Raw genomic sequence first — 27,558 nt, 5'->3', positions numbered from 1 at the left:
TGCTCATGCCTTTTTTGCTCTTTTCTTCTCCCTTTTATGACTTGCTCTTTTACTCACTGGGACTGTTTTCTTCCTTTATCTACCATTGCTCTTGCACACTTCTTCACAAGCCTTTTTCTTACTTGTGCTTTTTCTCCCTTTTTCTTTTTCCTCCTTTCTTGCTTCTGACATTCCACCCCCACCCCCTCCACTTGTGCTTTTCCCTCTGTTTTTTCTTTATGCTTGCTCTCCTTCCTCTTCTCTACTGACTTCTACTGCTACAGTTACAAACCTCATTCAGGAAAACCCTCTAGGACTCACACCAAGTCTGTTATTAACGATATATATACCTCAGGATCATGACCAAAACCCGTAACAATTCTCAGAAGCTGCCACAGACTTGATAGAAGCAAACAAAATTTGGCCTTTTCCCAACTGGAAATGCTGAATGCAAGAAAATCTGTGGACATTGAAAACCCACCTCGATGAGCTCCTGTGTGATCTACTCTAGGTGGTCCTGCTCTGGCAGGGGGTTGCACTAGATGACCTCTCAAGGTCCCCTCCAACCCTTAAGATTCAGTGATTCTGTGAAACATGAAGAGTAGTATTACTGTTGGGATAGGATACTGATCCAATGCTGTATCCACAGACACTGGGATACAAGATTTGCCACAAAATATCCAGCAGCCCACTGCTTTTGCAGAATTTTAGTACCTACAAACAGGAAACTCACTCCTATTGCAGTGTTATCTCCAGAGTCCTTGGACAAGAAGTTCCTAGCACCCCCAGAAAGAGAAGGAGTTGATCATAAATGTGAGATGATGAGGTGGGAGACATCAATTATCTCTAAAACTGGTTGACAGCAAGGCCAACAGCCTTTGGTGGCGAGAGGGAAGTGCTGCACATGGATGCCACTGACTTTTGACGCTGCAAACACAAAAACAAAGCTTGTGGCTGATAAGATTTGTTTTTATTATTATAGAACAGATGAACTAAAATAAGCCAACAATATAATTTTATGCCAACAGCCATCTTTCTAGCACAGGCGGTGACTGACTCGCTGTGCCCTTCTCCCCCCTCCCTGCACCTCTGCTCGATGGAAAGCGAATGGTGGTGGCTCTGGCACATGAGGTTTGGACTCCAGTGACCTTACTCTTGTTTGGTTGTAGAGGTGTGCCTGGGAAAAGAGGAGGCGGGGGAGCAGAGAAAAGAGTATATATGTTGTAGGAACAATAAGCAGAAAGGCTTGTGGATCCTCTTGCACCTTCCCATCTTGTGACCAGGTAGATAGGCCAACTGGAGAATGATGCCCACTTTCAATACGTAGCAAGCCCCTAGTTGCTACTCTAGTCAAGCCAGGAGTTTTTTCCCATTCCAAGCTAACAAAGGGCAAGATGCACTCAACTGGGGAGTTTTTGGCAGGGCAAGGGGCAGCCTATATAAAACCAAACCAAAAAATGACCCCCACCCCCCCAAAACAAACCCCAAACAAACCTGCATTTTAAGCCACTTCAAAGTAAAAGTAACTTCTTATAATATAATAGATATTTTTTTAAATGGCAGGACCACCATCCTAGAAAGACAAAGGGCTTGCACTCAAGACCAAAGAAAGAAAAACAAAAAACCAACCAAAAACAAACAAAAAAAAACAACAAAAAAAACCCAAGAGTGGCCCCACTCTCAAGCTTGGCTCTTCTCTAAAACCAGCACTCATCATCCGTCTGAATAGGTAAAAGGAGGAGTGGACAGAAAATAAAATAACATTGGTGCAACTTCTGGCCGGGTGGCGCGTGGAACCCGCGCTCCACACATCCCCCGTGGCCGCACATCCTGGGTGACAGCATCCTTCCCTCAGCGTTCCTTCCGTGGTGGCTGCACGTATATCTGACCATATACATACAGCCCAAGTAGGTAACAGTGTCTATAATGTTACTTTGATGCTGGAGGAGGGCTCATCTCTCTTTCACATGGTTCTGTGCTCCCGCGCTGTTGCTGCTCCCGTTGCCGCTCCCATTACTGCTGCTCCCACTGCTGCTGCTGCAGAGGACCTCTGTGAGGTCGTCCATGATGGTGGTCTCTTTAGGGTCCACGAGGTTGAACTCCCTGATGAATAGGATAAAGTGTGTGTAGAGTGTGTTTAAATGTCCGTGTAACTCCAGTGCCAAAGTCTCCTTAAAGTGTGAGGAGTAGATATGGGCCAGCACATGGAACAGATACTTGCAGATCTTCTTCACTAATGACTCAAACGAGTTGGGGAATTCCTTGCCTGAAAGGAAGATAGAGAAACACCATCACAGCTTTGGCTGCCCACCTTCAGCCCTCCAGCAGCATTTGTTTGGGTAAGAGCAACTAGACCAACTTACACAGCAGACAACTGTGGGCCATTTATCATCCTCTTTTTGCAGGAATTAAGGGAAGAACCTAAGGAGTCTTTGTTTTCATGTGAAGTTAAGTTTTAAACCATAAGGGTTCAAAAATCAGGAAGCAAATGTAGTTATTCCTTGAAACCACAACATTTTATTGTTACTGGCTGTAAAAATAATGAAAGGTCCTTCCGGGTCCTTATCTAGTTTATCCAGGAGTAGCAGACTTTTCCCCTGAAAATACATAAATGCTTTGGGCACCAAACTCACAGATCCTGAAATGGAAGCTAAGACACATGGGCCTTGTAGTGTGCAGCAGTTTGACTAACTATGTAACAACATCCCTCATTTCAAGAAGACTGTAGCCAGCAGGTCAAGGAAGGTTCTGCTCCCCCTCTACTCTGCCCTGGTGAGGCCTCATCTGGAGTCCTGTGTCCAGTTCTGGGCTCCTCAGCTCAAGAGAGACAGGGAAATGCTGGAGAGAGCCCAGCGCAGGGGCACCAAGATAATCAGGGGACTGGAACATCTTTCTTATGAGGAAAGGCTGCGGGAACTGGGGCTGTTTAGTCTGGAGAAGAGGAGACTGAGGGGGGATCTCAGTATTTACAAATATCTAAATAGTGAATGTCAGGAGGTTGGAGCACCACTTTTATTCTATTGTATCTAGCAACAGGACAAGGGGTAACGCGATGAAGCTGGGACACAAAAAGTTCCATTTAAATACAAGAAAAACCTATTTCACTGTGAGGGTGGCGGAGCCCTGGCACAGGCTGCCCAGGAAGGGTGTGGCCTGGACATGTTCCTGTGTGACCTGATCTAGGTGGATCTGCTTTTGCAGGGGGGTTGGACTAGATGATCTCTAAAGGTCCCTTCCAACCCCTACCATTCTGTGATTTTATGATTTCATGGTCAAAATGTATCAATTAGGAAAAGAAACGGAAGGAAATAACTGGGTGCCTTGGATGAGGTGCAGCTGACATTGGGCTCAGTACTGTGCCTGCACTGTGACAGAGGATTATACAATGAGTGCTTTAGTGAGGCTGAGGACAGTAAAGCAGCCACAGCTGCTGCCCAGAGTGTGGCACACAAGGCAAAGGGTGACATTGGCCTCAAGTACACTGTGGCCACATGGAGAGATCGCTCATGTGAAATGTCCTCATTGCCCTTAAACAAGCACATCTGAAAAACAGAAGTTAACTGCAGCTGCCCTTCTGGGCACTGTCTCACTGGGCACAGCCTCTTTCCAGATGGACTTGCTTGTAAGCAACAGCTACTGCCTTAGTGTTCCTGAGCTGTGATGTCCTGGTTCCCCAGCTGTTGCTGTGGCTCCAGAAGGCAGCTGCTCTTAGTCCTGATGGAGCCCACCTACAATAACTTTAGGTCTCTCTTTTCTTCCCCTTAACCAAAGGCATCGCATGCAGCACTTGTCAGAATGTGCATTTGAGATAAAATTACTTTCCTATTGTTTTTTCAGTTCTTAAACACATTCTTAATAATCTTTGGAAGGGAAGGGAGACTCCAAACAATCTATTAGACGAGGCCTGGGGTGGGCAAGGAAGACATGCCACACTTCTGGCAATCCAACTGATATTCCCCCTTAACGCAATAGGGCTCTAAAGGAAATGGTAAAACACCAAGGTTACATTTTACTAGTGCGGGCTGTGCTGAACACATCCATGCTGACAGTTCTCCAATTTTTATCCTCTCTGAATATAGACCAGAAGATCTCAGAACACTTGAAGGAAAGGACATACTGATGACAAAATACAAGGCAAGGGACAGGACTGCGAGACTTTCACCCCAGGGCAACAGCACAAGTCCGTCTTACTGCAAGAACGAACCAAATCTCAGCTCTCCCTTAATAAGCCAAAACAAAAACCATCAGACAACCAAATGAGAAAGCTGTCAGGCATTAATATTTAGGCTGAGTGGCAGCTTTCAGCCCACTCGTGGCACCTGCCACCAGCAGCAGGAAGCAGCTATCCAAAGGCAGACGTACCGTATTTTGTCGGAAAGACGTCCTCATCTGTCACTAACTTCTGCACTGAGCTCATGACGAAGTCAACGTACTGAGGAGCAGTGCACTTGATCTTCTTTCCCCGCTCATCATACCAGTAGTACTGTCTGTGGAGAGAAGTGACAGCATCAGCACAGTGTTCCTTCAGTCCCCTGCTCAACTCCTCCAAGAAGTTAATGCTAAACAACAGCCTGAGTGCAGGCAGCCTGCTGAAACCACCAAGTAGAGGAGTTCCACTGAGGCAGCAATGCCATCCTGTCCGTGCCAGACCAGGGGCTTATCTGCAGTCTGGAACACTGTGTGACTATTTTTAAAAGGGCAACAACACTGCACAGTGACAAACTCGTGATTAAATTTGTGATGCTTAACACTACAAAAAATAACTTAGCCTCGCAGTGCAGTATTATGAAGCAGACAGAAGGTGGCTCCAAACACCACCTTTTTCATGCTGCTGCTCTGAAGTACTGGCAGCATTTTAAGCGCTACAATCCTTTCCTAAAACCTGGTCTGAGGAAGTTTTGAGAACCCTTCTGCATATCCCTACCAACGTGCCTCAGACCTCTGCTACTTTGGTTACAGTTATAGACCCTCCCAAACAACTGAATTTACATTTGATTCTACCACTGGCAAATAATCCCTTTGGATCTTATGGAACAGGAGCCATTAGCATACTGCTTGGCTCTTCAAAAGCAACCATAATTCTATCAGTTAGCCCTAATGCTTCTGGTTAACTGCAGCCATCCCTCACCTGACAGAGAATCTGAAGGCTGCACTACAGGTTTCTTATTTGATTTTCTTACATCATGATTAATTAAAGCCCCTCTAACTGTTACCAGGAGCATCTATCCATTGCATTTGCCACATAGAGTGAGAAATTTTTTTTGCCTGTGTCCCATTAGAGTTGTCTTGAGTTCCAGCTCCTGAATACTTCCTTCAAACAGCCTCAGCTCTTGGATCTGGATCATTATGGGATCAAGAAAAAACGCATTGCACCAGTCTTCCCAGAACCCAGCACAGGTGGGTTTGCTGACTGCCTGCCTTTGGAAGCAAGGCTGGAAGTGGTTTGAGCCCCAGAACTTGGTTATAAAGATGCTCGCCCAACACGTGAGTCCACAAAGGCAGAGTGTGTCGGTCTGTTGAGCCCCAACTCTGCTATTGTTGCACAATGACCTGACATCCCTCACCCAAATCACCACACAAGCCTCACTGTAGCCCTAAATAAAGCATCACTTGAGTGTGACATTTAGCCACCTATGCATACCTTTTTTCTTTTTTTTGGTATGGAAGATAAAGATTCAACTTTTCTTCTGTGCCTAACAGGACTAAACTGTGTTGAACTGAAGGGATCTCTACATGCCACTTGGGAAGTGAGGCTTTATGTATAACGACAAGCAGAACAGTCCTCAACAACTAAAGAAACATGTTAAGCAGCAACTAGAAAGTTTTAATTACCCTGAAAGACTCTTCATTGCCCAGAAAGGGCAGTGAAGTGAAAACAAAAACACCACTGTTCATGCCCCAAGCCATATGGAAACAAGAGGAAGCTGCAGAAATCAGTAGTTTAAGAGAGCAAAGGCAACTGAAACTAGTTCTGCAGACACTGTAGGTTGAGGAGTTCTCTTTCAGTTCTTTTTCAGCATGTGCTGGTCACTGGTCATGTGGTTTACTAGAGAGAGCAGGATTGGTTGCAGAAGGGTGAAAAGGTGAGCAAGTGGATAAAACCAGGAGTTACGAGTTCTTTGTAGGGCTCCATCAGACATCAGAACTAGTGTTCGAGCTTAGGTGGAGACTGTTATCACTGCTTACTGCCTTCATATGACCCAAGTTATGACAATTACAGAATGCAATGTGCAAACACAAGTCGTCTCATTTGTCTGCTAGCGAGCTGGAGCAAGGCACTTCTAGGCAACCTGAGACTTATTCTAGGTCTTTATGTATGTTGCCAAAAGCAGCAGCAGACTGGGCTGCCTGTGCCTCAGCAGATTTCTCAGGCTGCAGAAGTGCTCAACTGCACAACAGAAAGCGCAGTTTAGTGCTGCCCTTATGCACAAAGATGAATCTGAGTAATTGGATTTTAGTCAAAAGAAAGTCTGCCAAGCGTACAAAAGTTCACTTACATGAAAATATAAGAGAATATATCTACTATAACATCCCACCACATACTCTCCTTGAAAATCAGACTAATTATGTAAAATAGATATTTAAAAGAAGAATCATTAAGAGTAAGGGGTAACTACAAGGATTGTCTTGTTGATTAGAATCCTGTGGCTTCCTCCAGTTTCAGGTGCTGTGCACAGGAGCTTCAGGGGTGTTGGAGGAAGTGAGGAGCCCCTACCGTGTCATGGCCATCACAGCCGTGGCAGGCAGCTCCCACTCATGGGGTTATCCCCATTAAGAAGGGGGAAGCAGGCTGGGGCTGAGGCTGGCACGGCACCGCAGGGCCACCTGGCTGCATTGCACCACCTGCACTGCCACAGCGCTGGCCCTATGAGGCAATGGAAGGCAAGCAGACAGCACAGTTGAAGGCACTTCGCAGACAGTGCTCATATGATACAGGTTTTGATTATTTCAATTCCTGTGTAAAATTCTGGCAGATTTAAACCTCCCTCGTCTGAGGAGCATGAGGGACTTGCAGCCCCATTCTGAATCCCAGGGAGAAATGACCATGGGATTAACTGAGAAAAGCCTATAATGCAAATAATGAAGTACGACACATACGAGGTCACAGTGCAGCTCGGGGAACTTCAACATGAACAATGCAAAATGGGAAAGTCTAAGTTGAGATTTCTAGAAGGAGATACCCTCCATATGCAGGGACACTAAGGGCAAGGCAGACATGAAGAAGGAGACCATAAGATTTGACAAAATGAAAGATAAAGAATGATCAATTAAAGATTTCACAGGATCAAAACAAGACCTTTTCACTCTTATCCATGAGCTACCTTGAAGTTTGTACCCATCCTTGATTTCTGCCTCGGGACTTTTACAGTCTCAACCCCATGAACAAGCACTTATATGGGCTCTTAGTTACTTCACTCACTTCAGCTCTTGGAGAAGTTGTGCTCAAATATCTGCTACAAAATCAGTTTACAGCTCAAGATTCTTTAAATCTAACTTGGGTAATAAAAGCTTACTACATCTATATAGTAAATGCCACGTTAAAATACAGTCCCTGCTTCACATTTTAAACATATTAATATCAATAAACATATTCATGAGAAAAATTAAGCAATTCCTAAATTTACATTCATGTCACCCTCATTAGATTTTGAGGGTGACTGGCCATTCTGGTATTTTCCTTGGCATTATCCCACCTGGTCAGCAAATGCTTCCATCTGTTCTACAAGGAGACTTCAGCAGACATTCACCCCCTCCTCCTCGGGTGCAGCCAGCTGTGCGGCGCGGCTCGGATCGGACCGGGGGCTCAGCAGTTGGCCCAAGCTCCTCCCACACACTGAAATCTTACCTCCAATATTTAACTGCAACTGGTGTTTCCTTGGTCAGCAAATCCTCTCAGGATCACTTGCTGTGCTTTCGAATGTAAAGTAACTTGACAAGCAACTTGTTCTCAATAGTTACTTCAGTACCTCAGCAGTAAGTACTAAAAGCCTTCCCCAGGCATAGCCAGAATGGCATGATCCAAAACTGGGCAGGGAACACCTAACAGAGGGACAGAATGCAGACCTTCATACTGAACTAACCAAGAAATCGGCGCTGGAAAATGGCAAACTGCACCCTGAGCTGAGGGACCGTAGCTCTGTCGTCATGGAATGGAGTCGGGTGCTGTTTTATTCCAGTGTACCACAGCAAACAGATCATGCAGAGCAGGTCAAATTTGGAGTGTCTGTCAGGGTGAGAAGCAACTGACTCTGCTGTTAGGTGGTAATCCTTATACACTGGAGACAGTTTAGAGGCAAAATAAATCCTATCAACTGGTGCTGCTCCAACACAATGAGCATGTCCTCAACTTCCTTAGGGTAAGATTTAAATAAAAAAAGAAGGGAGGTGGGGAAGGACACAGAGCTTTGTCATAGTCCTTACTGGACACAACCAATGAGTCCCTCAGGCAGTTTTGCCTCTCTCATTTGGGCAAATCTCTTCCAAAAGGAAAGAGCTAGGAAGAGCAGAACATAAGGATTACCCAACATTGCCCTGTGAGCTATCTGGAGAACACAACTCTGAACAGGGCCTTCAAAGCTGCTCTGCACCAAGGAGTGGAGCCGAGGGATCTGTGTTTTTTCTCACAGACCCGCACATCTGATAGAAGAATGAAATATGCAGCCTGCAGTTTGCAAACATGAATCAGTCACCTGCCCCCAAGCACAGGAAGATATTTCAGTTGTTATGGTCGAGCTAAACACAACCCATTTCAGGTGCTTCACCCAAATGCAGATATGCTTCCTGTTATTCCCAAATAACACAATTTTACAGTTTTCCAAAACAAAGGACGGGAACATTCTGCTATCAGTCCTCACCACTAAAAATACAGACTACAGCTGCAGCCACCTCCACGCACTTCCTTTCTTTATTCTGCAGTGAATACATTCAGAGAATTCTTGTCTAAGACTCCCTAAAGCAGGACAGAGACACGTTGCACAGGTTCCCTCCCAGCACCTCCTTTTAGCCACTATTTCACATCAGCCAAGTGGAGAAATGGTTAAACTGAGTCCTTTGCACAGCCAGTGCTATATCAGAATTAAAATATGAGAAAGCTGGGGGGCAAGAGTCAGCAAAATACTCATCCTACTGATCAGCATTTCTCATTTAGAGACATGCTGTCTCCTTTTGATAAAATCTGAGTCCGGCAGAGATTTATTACATTCTGATCCAGCCTGCTTTCAAAGTCCTGAGCATAGCCTTTCATTCTCTACTGACAGTTATTTGTCCAACTTTTACATGCAAAAATACCGTCCAAACACTTGGTATTCTTCAGAGTGCTCTCAAAGAAAGCTCCCAATACTGATTTCAGGCATACAAGATAGTCCAGCACCTTAAGCAAGGATTCCTTCCCAAGCACTACATAATTACTGTCAGAGATACAGCCGGTTCTGTTGCATACGTTCCCCAAGATCTTTGTTTCATGTACTATAACATTAACTGCTCAGACTCTGTTTTAAAATCCATCTCAACTAAATTAATCCCAGGAAATGCAAGAGCAGGGAAGAAAAGGACTATCAACACATGTGCCGGAAAAAAACACACAACACAACAGGCTTATTCATACTCCTCCAAATCTCATATTCCATCGTGTTGGACTGTGTTAATCAAGAGCAGGAGTTTATGGTAACTTTTTCTTATATTCACCATGTACAGTAAAACTACAAAGCTTTCTTTCATAAGTGACAGCTACTCAATGTTTAAAAAGTCCTACAGGGGAAAGTGCCAAATCAAAACATTTTCCTTATCCTTTGCAAAGCTGCCACTTGTGTCATCTGTGCCCAGGGGCTCAGGCAGAAAGCCAGCAGCTCACGTCAGGCTAGAGGTTATCTGTCAGCAGCCTGGTGCTCTGTCAGCATTCTGGCTACCCAAAGCCCCCTCTGAGGTTTCCACAATCATTTATCTTCTCTGACCTATGGAATCCCAGCATTGCTACCAGTAAGGAGGGTTCTGCCGTCTCTGCCCTGAGCTACACTCAAGGTAATTTGCCTCTCTGATCTGACCTTATAAAACCAGTTCAGAACAGTCAAAGATTCCCATCATTCTAATTCTCCACAAAACCAGATTTCTACCTCTCTTTAGAGCTGAGGGGAGAGAAGAGGATGTATGCCTGCCATATTCTCACCAAGTAGAAGTCTGCTGTAGAACACCTGCCCTCTGCCATCCCACACTGACATCCTCCTCCGAGCAACCCTGAAGACTTCACAGAAAACATGTAATTTAAATGGCAACTTACGTATTGCACACTGCCATGGTCTGGCATGACTCGCCCGTACAGAACTCTGAGATTGTACTATACTGTAAGTTGATGTGATGAAAGAAAGTTGTTGCTGAAAAATAAACACAGAGGAAAAAGTCAGAAGTAAAATACTCTCAAACTATTTCTCCATACATTTAAATAGAACAAGTGAAGTTACCTCAGAGTCTTGAGCTTGCATACAGATTTAAATATGATTTAGCTAAGAGCCTAATGACAAACTGCAAAACAAAGAGGCACACAGAATGGAAGCTCTTGTTTTGATTTAAGATGAAAGCACCATGATGCATCACTCTTATGACTCACTAAGCAGCAAGACTGGAAAGTGTCTCCATCATCAGCCTCACCTTTGCAGTACAATACTCTACTGCAAATGATTTGCTATGTTCTTTTCAAGTCACACTTAAAACCTACAGTGGCTTCAAAACAATCTTAACAGTTCTCATGACACAGCTTCTTTAAAAACACAGACCATGAAAACTAGCACTCTGCTATTTTTTAACAATCTCCTGAGACCATTTAAGGTCTTCATACTTGTCAGAGGGCATCTCACTTCAAGAGTCTCTACAGACTTCCCTAGTATGCTTCTCGCTACCACCCCAAACAGCTGGAAACATAGCCAAGGCGGGGTGAGAGCTGTGAGGTGGGCTGGCCAGGAAGCAGGTAGAGGGAAGGAAGGGCCACGTATCACAACTGAGCTGCACAGCTACAGCATTCAGCCACAGCAGTCAGTCACATCTCTGTACTCGGCTTGAGTACACTTCAAATTCACAGTAATTCCACCCAAGCTTGGAAGGAGTCGGGAGAAGACATCCAACCAAAAGACTTCAAAACCTTCTGCATTTAGGTCGAGCTTGTTTTACACACGAGTCTTAAACCACCGGTTTTAAAATGTTTCTGGAAAACCAATAGCTTCAGCCAGAAACACACCGAACCAGCCACTTCAGCAAACAGTCAAAGGGAATCTGATGTTCCTCAAGAGACCATCAAGAGCTTTAGTGCCCTCAGTGCCACAGTGAGGAAGCTGGGAGGAGGAAACACACCAGGGCTTCCATGCCACTGAGCACAGTCGGTTTGTATGTAATACAGCTTAATTACTATAAGGCAGGTATAATGACATGCATTCTACAGTAAGCATAAATAGTCATGAAGTGTCTTCTAAGCACTGAAAACAATAAAAAAGAACAGAGTGAAGGAAAGTCTTTGTGGAGGTAGATAGCAAGCTTAGGGCCGTAGGACCACAGTACTCACTGTTGCTGGCTAGCCACTCGTTGAGGTCTATTTCTCGTGGTAGCATCACTAGCTCCTTAAATTCGAAGTCAGTAATTCTGGATTTTGTGTATTCTGGCTCTAGGTACAGTTTCTTCTCTTCTGGCGCTGGCTTTTTACCGTTTGGCTTTCCCTTGGACTTCCTGCAGGAAATTAAAAAGAGGGAAGAAAGGTTATCTTCAGTGTCAATGAACAGCTACAGAAACCTGAAAGAAGCTGCTTTATCCTCACTCCCGTGTTGGTGTTCACGACGCTCCTCCTGTCTCCCTCCCCGTGGCTTCATTTTTACAGAAGTGAAAGATTGTTTCTTAAAAAGTGTATTTGAATTCAGTCACTTTTTTCAAGTAAGACTGGAAGTTTTGAATGGCATTAAGAAACGTGAGGCTGAGCTGCTCCCCCTCCATGACACTTTGGCCAGTTCAGAGCACAAACTATCGGGAGAACAAGAGGCTCTCTTCACACCCGTGAGCAGCCATGAGGACAGGGCAGCACAGTGCCGCAAGGAGCTATGAGAACATGAGGATACAACCTGCCTGCTGCATCAGTTAACTGCCACCTGCCAAGTGGGACTCTAAAAGCAGTGAAAGCTGCAAGAAGATGGCTCTTAGCTGGAAAAATGCTCAAAGCTACAGCACTCCTCACTACTCCAGCCCTACATGCTGCGAGATACCAGAAGCATTCCAAAAGAAAACATGTGTCCCTCCAGTTAGAAGCATTGCTAACTACAAATATATCTGCTCTCTCAGCTCCCAGGATACCTGAGATACAAAGACCTGAGCTCATTTTTTTTCTGAAAATCCTTTAAAATCCAATATGTTACAAAATAAATTCCACTTGGATTTATAAAAGCAGGCTAACCGCATGCCATAGAATGCACTGATCTCCATGGCACATTGTGATTTTTTTGTCCCTCATTTCTAAAGTGCTTGTCATATTCATTAGAGTTTTCCTCTCGTTCTGTTTTTAGCAGAGTTTTTAACATCTTCAACCCAAGTTGTGTTCCTGGGCTGGAGGTTCAGTCAGGACTTCTGAGGAAGGACAGGGAGTCAGGAACTTGGCCTCTTGGGCTATGTAGTTAAACAGCTGCATATCCATGTGCTCCTTCAGTTAAACCACCCACAGAACCAGCACTGGTGGTGGTGAGGGACGAGTGCAGTGAGGCAATACTTGCTGTGCACCATCAATAAACAGCAGGAGGAGATGCTGGGATTTTGAAGCTCAGGTTTTCTTGGTTAAAGAGCTTCTTTTAAGGATCTTGTAAAAGCAAGACAAGCCCACCTTTGCAGATGACTGCATTAAGTCTGCTGTTGAAATTCATCTAGATCCCATTCAAAGGAAACTGACCACGCATTCTGGCTCTTAACACACTTAAAATCATCTTCCAGCTGTGCCTCTGTATGAGATCCACATAAGTTTGATTTTTGCTGTGAGGAGGGGATACACAGCTTTCCTTGAATGGTGTTTGAAGTGTCAGTGCTTTCCCCAAAGACAGCACGATATTCAGATTTGTCTCTTTATGGGTTCTTTACTGATCTGTTCGCTAAACCCATTTTCAGAGCGGTTCATTATCCACATCACCAGCACTGCAAGAGGGAAAGACCAAGATTCACCTTCCACAAGAGAAGAACATCACAACTTAAAACAACTGAAGTCACTGGCACTGCCACTCTTTACTGTCCTGAACCTGCATTGAGTCTTGTCCCACTTCTGTCTAACCAGTCAGTGAAGATTAGAGGACTTTAAGACTTAGAAAGGCCATCACGAAGGAAAAATATCATGGAAAGCTTAGTGACAGCAGCACAATACACACAACCTCATGGTATATTCACAAACCACAGGTGTTCAGAAAGCACTGTAGGAGGTCTCTGTAGGGAAAAGATGGTCCCGCTTGCTTTCCCTATGTTAAGAAAGGGGTATTTCATAGTTAGCTTGTGACAGAGAACATCTTTTTAAAGAATACAAATCCAGTATGAGAACAAACTAAATCAAGTATGTGTGGAGATTAATTCAGCACACTGCTACTCTTGCACACTCCCTGCTGTCTCCTTTTTCCACAGCCATGCATTCCAACTCCAATGAAGCCTCCAAGGTTTGCCCCTTATCTGCATTTAATGAAGTAACCTGGACTTCAGCTGAGGGATGTTTTAGGATATGTCAACTCAGCTATTCCTCAGCACAAGGCTCTTGACACCAAGGGGGTACTCAGTTACGCCACCAGCTCCTGGCTGTCTGTCATGGTTTGGCCCAGCTAGTACAGCAGCACCACGACAGTCTCTCACTTGGTGCCCCCATTCACCCCCACCCTCGTTAAGATGTCAGAGGCCCCAGCAAAATGGAAGTAAACAGATAAGCAAGGTTGTTGTGGATTGAGACAAGGGCAGGGAGGGCTCACTGCCAATTATGGTTCTGGGCAAAACAGACTCCAGTACTTGACTTAGAGAGGAAAGTAGGAAAGTTTATTCTACAAGAAACAGAATGGAATAAAAGCAAAAAGGGAGTAGGATGATGAGAAAACTACAACCAGCACTTTAAGATCTCCCTCCCCCATCCCTCCTTTCTTCCTGGGCTCAGCTCACTGCTCCCGATATCTCTACCTCCTCCCCCCTCAACTGCTCAGGGGGGCAGGGAGTGGGGGATGTGGTCAGTCTCTCACAGATGGGCTCTGCCACTTTTTGCTGCTCAGATGAGGATGACTCCTGGCATTCTTCCCCTGCTCCAACATGGGGTTCCTCCCCCGGAACACAGTCCTTAACAAACTTCTCTGGTGTGGGTTGTTCCCAACAGCTGCGGCTTCTGCCGATACAGGTTCCCTCACACGGGACACAGTCCTTGGTGAATATCTCTGGCGTGGATTCTTTGCCACGGTTGCAGTTTCTGCAGTTGCAGGGTCCCTCTCTCAGGATTTGGCCTCTTTTGGGCATAAGTTTAATGAACTGCTTTGTCGTGGGTTCCTCCCCACAGCTACAGCTTCTGTGAATATTGGGTCCCTTCTTCAGGACACAGCCTGCTCCAGCCATAGTTTTAAAGAAGAAAATCACTGCCCCTGGCTCGGGTTCTGCAGTGAAGTGATTGGGTCCCTCCCATGGGACACAGCCTCCTCTGGCCATAGTCACTGTCCCTGGCTCGGGGCCTTTAATGAAGTGAATCGCTGCCCCTGGTCCGGGGTCAGCTTTAGCAACATGAGTCGTTGCCCCTGATGCGGGCTCATTATCAAAATGAGTCTCTACCACTGATGCGGGGTCTTTAAAGAAATGAAAATACATCTCAGCTTCACCAGTTCTCTCCATAGAAAGCAGGGGAATGTCTGCTCCAGCACACCTCCTCCTCTCTTTCATCACTGACCTTGGAGTTCGCATGGCTGTTTCTCACACTGTTCCTACTCCTTGCACCACTACCAGCCAGAAGAAGAAGGGACAGAAAAAGGAAGAGACAGGAGGAAGAAGGAGGAAGAAGCCTTCTCTTCTGGCTTCTTAAAAAGTGATTGTGGAGGTGTCTAATTGGCTCAGCCCCAGAAGTGGGTCTGGCTCAGAGCTGGGGAGAATTTTGAGCAACTACTTACAGGAGCCATCTCTACAGCCCCTTCCCCCTTATCAGAAAAGGCTGTCATGTCAAACGACGACACTGTCAGCTAATTATCCTTAGCCTTCAAACCTTTACATTTCTAGGTCTCATTTGAACCTCACCATGTAGAAATAAGGTACAGATAAGAAAGAAAAGCCCATGAAAGCAAGAACCGCAGGAAGGCCTTAAAGGTATTTCAAGAAGCTATCAAAGATTTATTCTTGGGCCTGAGTCTTTATATTTTCACAGAACTTGAGACGATATTCAAGAAAAATGTAATAGCATAAACCAACAGTCTCATTCAACAGCCTGTAAACTGACTTCATGGGAGATTAATTAACATGCTTGACTTCTTCCTTTTGTAGGAATATCATGTTAAGACTTGAAACTACCTTACCCTGGCAGTCAACAGCATAAATCCTCTTGAAACTACACATTTGGCCTTCAGCTAGTAAAAAATACTCCAGGCTGGTGATTCGTCTAATTACCAGTGCAGGATGCCTTACTCCTACACTGCTGAGACCAAGCCTGATACACTTCACATCTGCTGGGTCTCTGACAGACAACATCACGGTCTAGTCAAGTCTATTCTATTCTTTAGGGGTTTTTTTCAGCTGGTTGGGTTTAGTGGTGTTTGGTTTGTTTTGAGAGGGGAGGGTTCAGGCATTCAAGGATTAGTTTATTTTTAAAGAAAATTATACTCCCAGTAACAATCACGCAGAAAACAGCTTCAGCTTCAGAGACTGGTTGGACAAACTACAGTAACCGCACTTGGGGAGAAAAGTTATCAGTGAGAAGTAGTTTAGGTAGAACTGAGTTTGTGCCTTTTTTTAACTTCAGGATCCTAAACCAAGGGCATCAGGTTAGGGCTGTGCCATGTCAGCTAAGAGCAGTCTGCTGAGGAGAGGAGAGGAGAGGAGAGGAGAGGAGAGGAGAGGAGAGGAGAGGAGAGGAGAGGAGAGGAGAGGAGAGGAGAGGAGAGGAGAGGAGAGGAGACATGCTAGGCTGAGGCAACTCTTCCACTGAACAGAAATGGGCAGTGCCTGCCATATTTTTACTTCAGCGTCTTCTTCCCATTTCTATAAAAGACACCAAAATTTAACACTGAATATATTTCACAGGTTTGCTAATGCAAATAACTGTATGTTACCATTTTACACAAACCAAACCCCCTCCTTTCCCACAGGTCTCTGTTAGATCAGTACACGCAGACAATTTGCATCTTCTCAATAGATTGTGTAACTCTTTCCACAGCTGCCTCTTGCTGGAACTGGAGCACTCCAAATAGAAGCTTCCTGAAGGATATTCTCTCCCCCTTCCCAAACTTTTGGTTCAGTTTACGAAAGAACCTGACTCAGGGCTGTCATCACTGACCCTGCAAAATGCCCATAATCACTGATATCAAAGAGTTTATTCATGCCACTGAAATCTGAATGTCAAACACGATGTGCAGTACAAACTTCTTCTCAACCTTTTGCAGCTGGTGAGAGCTAAACAAGACCACAGAAATTGTTTTACCACCCAATTTTCATGACCTGCATGCAGAGCGGTTGGGACATAACATGGCTCAAATATTCCAAGTGCAAACTAAAAATCTCAAGAAATCCAGTCTTAAAAATGCCAAGTTTTGAACAGTAACGCACATCTTCTCTCAGTTAGGCAGAACTTAGGTTTTAAGTCTGACTTATATTAACTGAGTCACTCTCAGGCTAGGTTTTGAAACTGTGGGTTAGCTTGGAAACTGTCCATGCTGAAGCCTTGTCTTTAAAGACTTCTTTAGCCCTCTCTTTACAGACTTGCAAAGCTGGAGCAACACCTTTAGAAATGTGATTACATAAGATTAAGAAGAAACAAGTAACAGTTCCATACTCTAAGATAAATCAAAGCTCACACATTCACAACTACTAACACTGTAAAGTTTCAGAGTGAGTTTCCCTCCTCCTGCTCTCCCCTACCTCCAGGCTCACTGTTGTTTCAAAGACTTACAAGAAAACACCTGGAACCTGCTCCAGATGAGCAAAGCACGGCATCTGTTGTTTCCTTTGTTGTGAGCTGTTTGCAGTCAAGATGCCTTCCTTACTTTTCACTTTATGTTAGAAGTATAGATATGAAAACGTGCGTGGCCATTTCTACTGATGTCCCAGAACATCCTTTTATCAGTGAAGACAACAGCAATGAACATAAAGCTCAGCAGCAGCTCCCTCACTCTGTTTCCAACAGAGAGAAAAGTGATGATGACAGTAGAATTTCACTGTTCTATGCAGGAAACATGAAAATCCCTCATCTGCAGATGATTTTTTAACTGGAAAGTATAACCAAATGTCATACAAGACCACAAAAAGAGCAGTACCTTTGAAAACATTGTTGAAAGCACAGAAAGTGAACCAAAGACCTGGAGTCATATTTACCTGTGTCTATCTTAACAAATAAAGAGAATTCCAACAAATGTGTCTTAACACGTCCATATCAGATCAACTGCATCTTCAAAGCTGCCGGAGGAATGGCTGTTACACAGCAGTTTGGTGAAGGTCTGTCAAGAGGTCAGGTCAAAACTTGTCTGTCAATGCTTAACTACTAATTTTGGAAAGAAACATCTGCAGGGAATCCAAGGAGACAGCACTCAGAAGGTTTTTATTGACAGGCAAACCAGAATGCAAACTAATTCTTTAGATAACTCCCAGGATAGGTCTGTGTTTGTTTGGTTTTAGGCACTCAACTGAAGACAATGCCACATGCCAAGTCATACCCACAATTAGGTTTCAGACGGAAAAGTGATGGGAGATGGCAGAAGAAAGGTCACTCATCTAAAGTCTGAGAAGAAGGTTCAGCAAACTGGCTCCAGACAGAGTCAGTACATTCACTATTGCTACAAGCAGGGCTTCCATATTCAGCCTTGTCTTCAGCTGAGAAAACACGTCAGCTGGCAGCCTACCTGGAGCTCACTGGAGAATGAGATGTAGAAGACACTCCACCAAGTGACAGGCCCACTGGGCTGGGATGATTCTTTTCCCTGGTCCAACACCTTTCTTAATATCAAGTAAAACTGTCAGGTTTCTTTCCCTGCTTGTTTTCTTATCCCCTCTCAGTTAATAAAGATGATCTTCTAATCTCTCTTCCTCATTTCCTTCTTGATGAGATGCCCAGTAGCTTCTTTGTTCAAAAAACCATCACACTTTGGAGCAACTCCAAAGCATCAGCCAGGTATTAATTTAGTTTTAAAACCACACAAGGACCATATGTGAAGCCACCTGATTTAGCTGAAGAAGTATCAAAGACCAAAGTCCCCTGTGTGGACGCACCTCATAATCCCATGTGGCACAAGTTGCTTTGGGATTGTACGAGACATCCAAGTCTTTGGTCACAACAATCTGAGCTATTAAAAGGTTGATCATGCAGAGGAAATATGAGTGATTTATTACATGTCAAATGTTCCTAAATGATCATGCAATTTAAGATTATCTCTGCTTCTTTTTTAAGATTGTCTCCTTTTTTCCAAAGAGAATCAGGAAAGTGAGAATAATTTCTCGCTATCTCCAACAAAGCTGTGCAGTTTCTTGCACTGCATCTGAAAGTGAAATCTAAACTGAAGAACAAATTATGATGCTTGAATCACTATCTCCTGCCGTTTAAACACAGCTAACTACCCTGTTTACTCTTTTTAAATACAAGTAAATAGTGGCTTTTCTCTTTTTAATGCAGCATATTACAGTTGTTTCAGTAGCAGATAGAAGCTAAAAGTTTATTAAAAGCCCCATAGTGGTGGTGAGCAAAGTTGCAGGCCACACTCCAATCGCTTTGTGCCTTCTGGATCACGCAGCAGTTTTCGAGTTCCAGCCAAGTCTCACACACACTGATTTCCATTTGGAAATTGACGGAACAGGTCCAACAGGCCTTACACGGCAAATCTGTCTCCCTGTTTGCAAACCTCAAACGCCATCTCAACTCAGTGAGGATGAAAACTGCCACGGATTATGAACCTTATAGGAGTAACACATTTATTCTGTAATTAATAATACTCTTTTTTTTTTTAGTAACTGCCCCTATTTCTCAGCCATGGTTAACTGGTATATTCATCACAACCCCCAGCAAATTTAGGGGACTGCACATCTTGACTGCTACCGATCCAGCTGTGTCGTGTTCAGTGTTGGTAAGTTCATAGCAACACATGCAAAAGTAGCTCAAAAAGAAAAATCTATTTTAAGGAAGATGTAAATATTTAACATTTTTAAAAAATATATTTAAAAAAAATCACTTCATGGTTAGGGGCTATTTTCAAACAAACCCCTACCATTCTATGATTCTATGAAACTAGCCTGTACTTTATGTGTTGGGGGTTGAAACGGCACATTCCCAACTAAAACATTTATGTGGAAAACTTGAGTCTCCAACAGTAGCACCATAATCCACCGCAGCCAAGTGCACCTCTCACTACGGAACTACCAGATACAGCAAACTTCCTTGGCCTACCATTTTCATCCTGTCATTTTTTCCTCTCTTTTTGAAGTGTCATGTTTGAAAATACCCTCCTCCCAATGAAGTATTATAGAATGAAGTGCTCCTGCAAAAATCTGCTTTCTTGGTAATCTGAGGATGGAGTTTAGCTTCTTAGAGCACATAATTAGAGAGGCACTAAGCCAATGTTTTAACAGTGTCTTGTAGGCAAATCTTTATGAATGCTTCCGTGGTTTTAGGTCTTCTAATGAATATGGGTTTCTAACTCAAAATTAAAGGTATACCAAACATTTTCCTTTTAGCTTATCTCTTCTTTCTTCCTTTAGAAAAGAAGGCAAATGAGATGTGAATGGAATAGAAGAGGGAATAAAATATATTAAGGTAAAAAAATTGAATATGCCAGCTGTCTCCTTCTACTGTACTCCAATTGCAGAGGGGGAAATCCCAAAGACTTCAGACATGCACAGAAGGCTGCAGCTTTGTGAGGAAACCAGGTCGGCTGCTCACAGATTTACTCATTACCTTGCTTATTTTTCTGCAGCACTCTACTGGAAAGAAGGTAGTTAATTTCTGGTTAGAAACATTCTGTGTAAGTAGGGTCCTTCCTGAACTTATTCCGTATCAGGAAAAAAGTTTATGAGTTTTAGTGACAAACTCCCACCAAGAACAATGAAGCAGCCAGTTTTTACAGGACAGGAACAAACTCTTGAAGTTTTTCCAGTCTCCTACCCCAAAAGCCCACAGTTTCTTCTCCTCAGTTCAGTAGAAAGACTGGAAACTCTGAGGTGTGGCACAGCTTAAAACATTTCTTGGTAATTCAACGTCTTTATTTAGTTGTATTGCATGTACAAAAATGGGGGAAAAATGAGCTGCATTTGACCATCAGTAGTTGTTCTTCCTTTGGGAAAAAGCAAGAGATATTTGTATTTCCTTCTGTCTTTAAAATGGTACAAGATTAGTATCTTTGTGGAGATTCTCCAATCCCATGTCCTGTTTTAACCCAGATCACTGCTACATCTTCAGCTGAAAATGCCACGTGACAGCACACCCAGAACACAAATCCTGGATGTCCACACAGGGTCACGATTGAGAGAGAAAAGAACATCAGCAAGAGAAGGGAAGTCGTGTAAGGTACTGGAAAGCAAGCTCAAATCTCAGGGCATCACACAGTACAATTCTTCACAGATTGCTGGGGTCAGATGGTTTCAGCAGGGCTTGGGGAAGGGAAGGGAAGGAGACTAAGGTTTTTAAGACAGCCTCCCTTCTGATCTCCTCTCACTCCAAGGTCTCTGACAGGCTCCTCTGGCCTCAGTTTCATCCTTCCCCTCTCCTGCCCTGGGTTAGCTCCAGGCCTCAGCTGCTGCGCAAGTCTAAGAGTGCTGCACAGAATGTCTTTGGCAGCATTGCTGGCCCTGCTTCTTCATTTTTGTTCTGTTTTTAAAAGTTACTAATAGTTTATTTAAGAGGAGGAGGAAAGAAGAATGTACCCTACATGCCAGGGAAACTTTTTCTTCTGGATTCTCAGAGTGGCTCTTTGCCTTAAAAGGGAATCTTTGCTTGGCCTCGGGATGCTCTGCTGTAAACAGTCGGTGCCAAGGCATGGCAGGCATGTTAAGGATGACAAGTGCTATAATGTTATTCCATAATGCTGCGTCTCAACAGAAAGCCCAAAACATTCTGTAGGGCCAAACTAAGTTCCAGCTGGTGCTGCTGGTAAAACAAGAACATGAGGCACCTGCATATGCCACCTCTCTAGTACATCAGGCCCTTCTGTTTCCCTTTGTAAGACTCCCCACCCACCTGCTGGGGAAGGGTGTATAGCACAAGTCCTGTGAGAAGGAGGCTGAAGGGAGACTTTCTCACTCCATTCTCCCAAGTAATAAGTGACAGTACGACAGGAAATGGCCTCAAATTGCACCAGGGAAGGTTTAGAGTGGAGATTAGAGAAAATCTCTCTTCCCCAAAAGGGCTGTCAAGCCCTGGCACAGGCTGCCCAGGGACGTGGTGGACTCCCCATCCCTGAGATATTTAAAAGCGGTGTAGATGAGATGCTTAGGGACATGTTAGATGTTTAGTGGTGGGCTGTGTGGTGTTAGGTTTACAGTTGGATGCAATGACCTTAGAGGTCTTTTCCAACTTACATGACTCATGATACTGCTTCACTCCCTCCTCTCTTCCCCTCTATGTCACTCCCAGCATTAGCTCAATGCTTGCCACAGTGTCCATAGTGGCACAGCAGCTGCATACAGTACTGAAACTCCCAGGTGTGTGCTAGTGGCCAGGTACCACTGCTGCTGCTCCTCTTCTGCTCAGGATCCTCCATCTTCCCTCCACGGCAGCTCTGGGAAGAGCGACAAGGCCACGCACGCGAGCAGTACAAAAATGCACAGAGTGCATTCTTGTGGTAAAACACGCTGGACTACAGTTCTCTTTCTTCTCTGGGTATACCTGCCAGAACTCCTCCCCCAGACTAAGAGGAAAGATCTGGCTTCCCTGGAGAGGGTCTTCTGACTGTACAGTCCTTGCCCTGGTCCAGATTTCCCTTCAGTCAATGCACCTGGGAGAGGCTGAGAGTGACAGAGCCCCGTAAACACCAGGGAAGTGAAGTCAGAGGGAAGAAAAAGAGATTATTTATTTTTAAGAGCCAGTGATGCAACACAAAAGGAACTGTTCACCAGAAGAAACAGAAAAACCTTACCCAAGCAAATAACCTGTCATTCTTAATTTCAAAATGTTCTTTTACCTTTGTGCCAAAAGGCCTCTCATCTCCACAGCAGTAGGTGCCAAGACAGAGCCTCAGCAAGATTCTTCTCCTAAGCGATTTATTACAGTCCAGATCTTTAGTAATTTGGGGATTAGGCAAGAAAAAGGACACATCTTTCCTAATGTTTATTTTCAAGAGCTCTACGTGCAGCCAAATTAGGTCTGTGGTAAGAGACTGAGTAGGTCATAGATTAAGAGTGTTGCAACAATTAATTTATCCAATGCTTGGAACAAACCATACAGAAGAACACTGTGTCATAGGTGCTCAAGGCCTGAGCCTGTCATGGACATGGGATGGTGGTTCCTGGGTTTGGCTTTGTTGTTATTAAGTCTCTAATTTGTAGGCAAACCGGCTGCCTAACAAGGGAAGTCAAAAACTGAGCACAAAGAGGGTAAATCCCTGTTTGAGAATGTGTCTCATAGTCTATTCTCCCCCACTTGCAATGTCTCCTCCCCCTGAATGGCACTCTTGCAGAGGACCCCGATACAGTCCCTTGGTGTCCGAGAGACAAGAAAGGTCATGCCATGCTGACTCTAAGGCACCCCTGCCCAGTCATTCATCACTTCACCAGCTGAAAACACCAACCGGAGTTTCTCACGAACATGCACCTCATTTTAAACCCCAAGTCCACACTCCAAACTCCTCAAGGCCCACAGGTAATATCAGGATATGGATGCTCCCCTATCCTTGCCTCCCACAGAAGAAAAAAGAGCACTTATATTCTAGCAGCACACCTGCTTCCTCATCATCCTCCACTGCTAAATACATTCCCATACTGCAGCTGGAGAGCAGGAACAGAATTCACGTCACCCAGCCACAGTGATCTGCACATGTAAATGTTTATATCTGAATGGCTCTCTAAGGACCTTGAGAAGTCCGTAGAGATAAATAGTTTTTTCTCTGTACTGGAAAACACAAGGCAGAGTTCTACAGTACACCTTAGGTTTCCTTAAAACCCACGGGGGCAAAGGAAGAAAGTGGCTCTCAGCTGAGAGCAGGCAATGGCAGTTATCTCGAGCCTGGTTCTGTTACAGATGCTGCAGTGGGGAGATCTCACACAGTCCAGAGCTGTAAGAACAAGGAATCTGCACCAAGGCTTGAATGCCAGTAAATTTTGGGGTGGCTTTTAACACCTTTTACACTTCAGAAAAGGCAAATACAGGCCCGTCAAGGGTTATTATCCAATCCCTACCATCCTGTGTTCTGTGATTATGTAACACTCAATAGTGTATTTTCACCATGATTTGAAATTCTGCAGGCCAGGAAAGCTGCTTGCCAAAGAACAAAGTAAAAATACAGAGAATCTAATTGGGGGAAAAAGTCCATATCTCTCTTTTAACGCTTTTAGACTACGCAAGTAGAAAGAAAATGTAAATATAGTGCAATACAAACACAGAAACTTCTTAATTAACATATCTATTTCCTGTGTGCTCAGACATGTCTGTTAACTCAAGTAAGGACTTATTTATTTGTAACATTCTATGGGAACACACTTATGTAAGAGTTATTTTGACTTTGCTGTCATGATTAAATTCAAGTTCTGGCAGTAGCTGCTTCTCCTGGTTACCCTGATGCAGCCCCGTTATCTTTCTAGCAGGGCACATGCCACACATATCGGCCCACCTTTGTGGGGCGGGAGTTCACTGCCAGAGCACAGAAACCTCTGGGGACACTGTTACCTTTGACCCTTACGAAGTTTGTAGAGCTGGCACACTGCAAAGCTTTTTTTTTTTTCTTTCTAAACCAAGCAAATTTGATTTGAAAACCTCACAGCCTTGTGAACAGAGGATTTCACAAGGTAGGTAGCTTGCGCAGAGCTGCTTTTCAGGATAGAAGTGTGCTTTAATTGCTAGGAATTATTTCACCATGGCAACCTGGCTTCAGCAGTCAGACTTCTTGCTATATAGCCCAAGATATACAAATGCAGACAGTCTGCTCTGCTCAGAGAGGATTAGGGTGCAGACAGGTTTATCTTTGTAATAAGTGTTTATTTCCTCACTGCCTTTTTGCCTGGTGAGCTGTCTTTGTACAACTAAAAATCTTTATCTAACACTAGTAACTAGCTTTAAGTATCACTGTAGCCTAACGAAAACCTGCAGCAAAGGAACTATGTTAGATATTGCAGGCCAAGCTCACCACTTTTCTGCATACTGTGTTTTGGAAGATGGGTAACAATGTCTGATGTATTTATAATCTGGATTTTACAATTCTCACTTTTTAAAAGTCTACAAAATACTTATTTTATAATTGTATTGTGTAGTCTGAAAGAAGGCAATAATGGATGCCATGACATTCCTGAAACAGTTAATGAGAATCCTAACTCCCAGAGCCTGTGCTCTCAATAAACAGATATTTTTCAACATGGTGCAACATGTCAGCTTGCAGCCAAGCTCAGTCATAGCTGTTGTCTCTCTCCTCTGCTCCCCAGAGGCAGGGAACTGTAAAGGACTGAGGTTTTTTTCACTTCTAGTAGGACTGGGCAAATTACAATTATTTAGGCACCAAAAAAAAGGTCTTATATCGGAAGAATGAGTTGGTTATTTTTATTGGGAGAAGAGTGAAAAAAAATCGTCACTTGCTTTGCTACTACAGCTCCACCTTTGAAAATGTCACCCATACGTAACCACATGGTAGGCAGGACTTAAAAAGCTGAGCCCTTCCCATAGCACCACCTGGTTTACACCTTCAAAATGTGGTTTAATGGAACAGAAAAGTGCTAGGACACACCACAACTGAGCGCACATGACATAGCTACTTCAAACACCTCAGCAGACACTTCAGTCGACAATAGAAACTCTAATGGATATGTAGCACGGGAAAAAACTGTAAACAGTTTTCACTATTCATAAGCAATTTCACATGCCTACACCTGTAAACTCACTTCTAAAGCATGAGTATGTGCACATACATGTGCATCTAGCTGCAGAGACACACAGTTGTAAGGAATTCCATTACTCACCCAGACAAGAATTATTGAACAGGTTGGGCAAAAAGATACCATGTAAAGATGCAGCCCCACCTGAAATTTTCATCCCCTGTATCAAGCTCCAAGAACTCATCTTTTACACTTTAACTACAGCATTTTAATCAGTAAAGATATTTATTTACTAGAAATGACCATGGGTCAAGGTCAGTTCTCTCTCAATAGCAGCTTTGAAGATACAAAATGGATTTTTTCTCTTCTGTTAATATTTTGGCTTTAATTTAAAACAAAGTTAGTTCAGAGAAGTCCCACCTCTCCTACTATGCCTTAGATCAGATCCTGTGATGAAAAATGGTGCTTCGGTCTTATTATGAACTATGTTGTTCAACAAAATCCAAGAAATCTGTAGTTAGAAGGCATGAACTGTGTCTGCTCACAGGGTAAGAAACAGTTAAAGGTAAAATGAATCAAAGTATTATCTTAATTAGGTAACTTTCATTAACAAATGATATGTACAAAACATTCCCTAATCTAGCCTAATGTAGTTAATTTTTAAGTTTTGCAACAGAACAATGCAATACTCTCTGCTGAGTTTTGTCATCAATAGCACACAGCTGCTGCTTCAGTATTTCCTAGACAACAGCACATGGAGGGTTTGCTTTCTGTACAATAGAGGAAGACATATCTATTTAAAATACAAACTCTATGGAATCATGGGCTGAAGTGAAGAATATTTGAATAACTAATTGAAAAAATAGTAGGGTGGATAATAGTTTAATTACTGGTACAGTTAGATCGGCTCATGAGACAGCAGCGACTCCCAATCCTAATTTATGCGCTTTTCAGAATATTTTAAGAGAGACTGAAAAGCTTAAGCAGTAGCACCTTCACAGAGGTGTACTGATTCACTGGCAATCAGAAACCCCTCAAGCCATCAATATCCAGACTTGTAGTGTTACCTCCAACAAGGACTTGCCAAGACACAAATTCATTTGCTTAATTAAATGCTGAAAGCATAGCCAAGAAATGGGTTAAGGAAAACTAGTAATTTTCCAAAATAAATATTAAAATCAGATGCACAGTTGCGTGCCAACTCGGTTCCATTCCCTTGGCTGCACTCATGAACGACAAGCAGTCTCATGAACCATCCAGAGGGATTTGCAAATCATGGATTCACACAAGCAGAGAGCAACCATCCAAGGGTCCTCCTCCATGCACAATGCTGCTGCACCCCAACATCCCACCTCAAGAAGGGATGGCTGTGACCAGCTCACTCTCCACACTCAGTCTATGCCACTTGCCTGAGGAGCCCCTCTTTCCATCCCTGGCAGCTGGTTTTGCAGAGGTGGAATCACACTACTCGTGTGCAGCTTCATGAGTGGTTTCACTGTGGAGAAATGAAAGATCCCTAGCCAAAGAGAAAGGCTTTCTCCAAGGAGGAGAAAGGTATTTGGTAGGTTACTACCATGGACTATTAAGACTACCAAATAGGTGGTAGATTACTACCATATTTGGTTTTACTTCAAAAATCAATAGGAATCCTTCTCAAAAAGCTTGGAACTGGAATCACTTATTAAATCAGATTGGTTAGCTCGACTCCTAAATAAGATGTATGACTGATATATTGATTTTTTACTTTTTGTATTGATATATTTGAATGGTTTACCTAAATACGATCTTTGTATGCTAAAAAACAACAGAAAAATACAGAATGCAGTTTCCCCTCTGTCCCACACAGCTGGTGGTCTCAAGACGCCAGCTTTATCTTTCCCCTGCACTAGTTTGTTCTGAAGAACTAATGCAGTTGCATGAAAACCGGGGACTCTGTATAATGAAGAATTAGCAAAACCTCATTTAGCACAATTTTCCTTTCCCTTGCCAAATGCATCTAAGCTGTCCTAATAGTTTTCATATTCTATCACTACCTGAGGACAGCTGCACTCACTGCTGATTCTCACTTTTTTAAAAATAAAAGGAATTACACAGACATCCACAATGTTCCTGTCACCTGGGGAGCATCTGTTACCACCAGTCCCTGCTGTCTGAGCAAAAGCACTTTGGAACCTATTGAATCATTTTCCAACAAGCTTAAACAACGTAGCTCCAGTGTTAATGGACTCCATTAACTCCAAGAAGTTGTTTTTTTCTTCAGAAAGCTGGATGAAAGGGTTAATCCATATATCCTATACCTTTCCTCTTTCTAGAGACTAAGTGTTGGCAACTTTTAAAAGAAAAGCAGCATCTTCTCCAACAATAATTTTCTGGACTCTTAGTTAAGATTTTATTGAGCCCCACAGCACCAGGGATTATACAAAA

At 43.6% G+C, this 27,558-nt stretch overlaps 1 protein-coding gene across 3 annotated transcripts in view; it reads right to left on the bottom strand.

The window, feature by feature from the left end:
• Positions 1-927: 927 nt before the first annotated feature.
• Positions 928-27,558, bottom strand: part of MOB2 (MOB kinase activator 2) — a 114,565-nt gene continuing 87,934 nt past the window's right edge. For all 3 annotated transcript variants that reach the window (XM_062000056.1, XM_062000055.1, XM_062000054.1), the window contains exons 2-5: positions 11,525-11,685; positions 10,253-10,346; positions 4,342-4,466; positions 928-2,245 (exon numbers count right to left, since the gene is read on the bottom strand). In XM_062000056.1, coding sequence (XP_061856040.1) covers positions 1,932-2,245; positions 4,342-4,466; positions 10,253-10,346; positions 11,525-11,685 — 694 coding nt within the window. In that variant the 3' untranslated portion in view covers positions 928-1,931. The remainder of the gene's footprint in view (positions 2,246-4,341; positions 4,467-10,252; positions 10,347-11,524; positions 11,686-27,558) is intronic.

Source organism: Colius striatus, chromosome 7, assembly GCF_028858725.1.
Source record: "Colius striatus isolate bColStr4 chromosome 7, bColStr4.1.hap1, whole genome shotgun sequence".
Classification (NCBI taxonomy): domain Eukaryota; kingdom Metazoa; phylum Chordata; class Aves; order Coliiformes; family Coliidae; genus Colius; species Colius striatus.
This window is presented reverse-complemented; position numbering and strand designations above follow the sequence as displayed.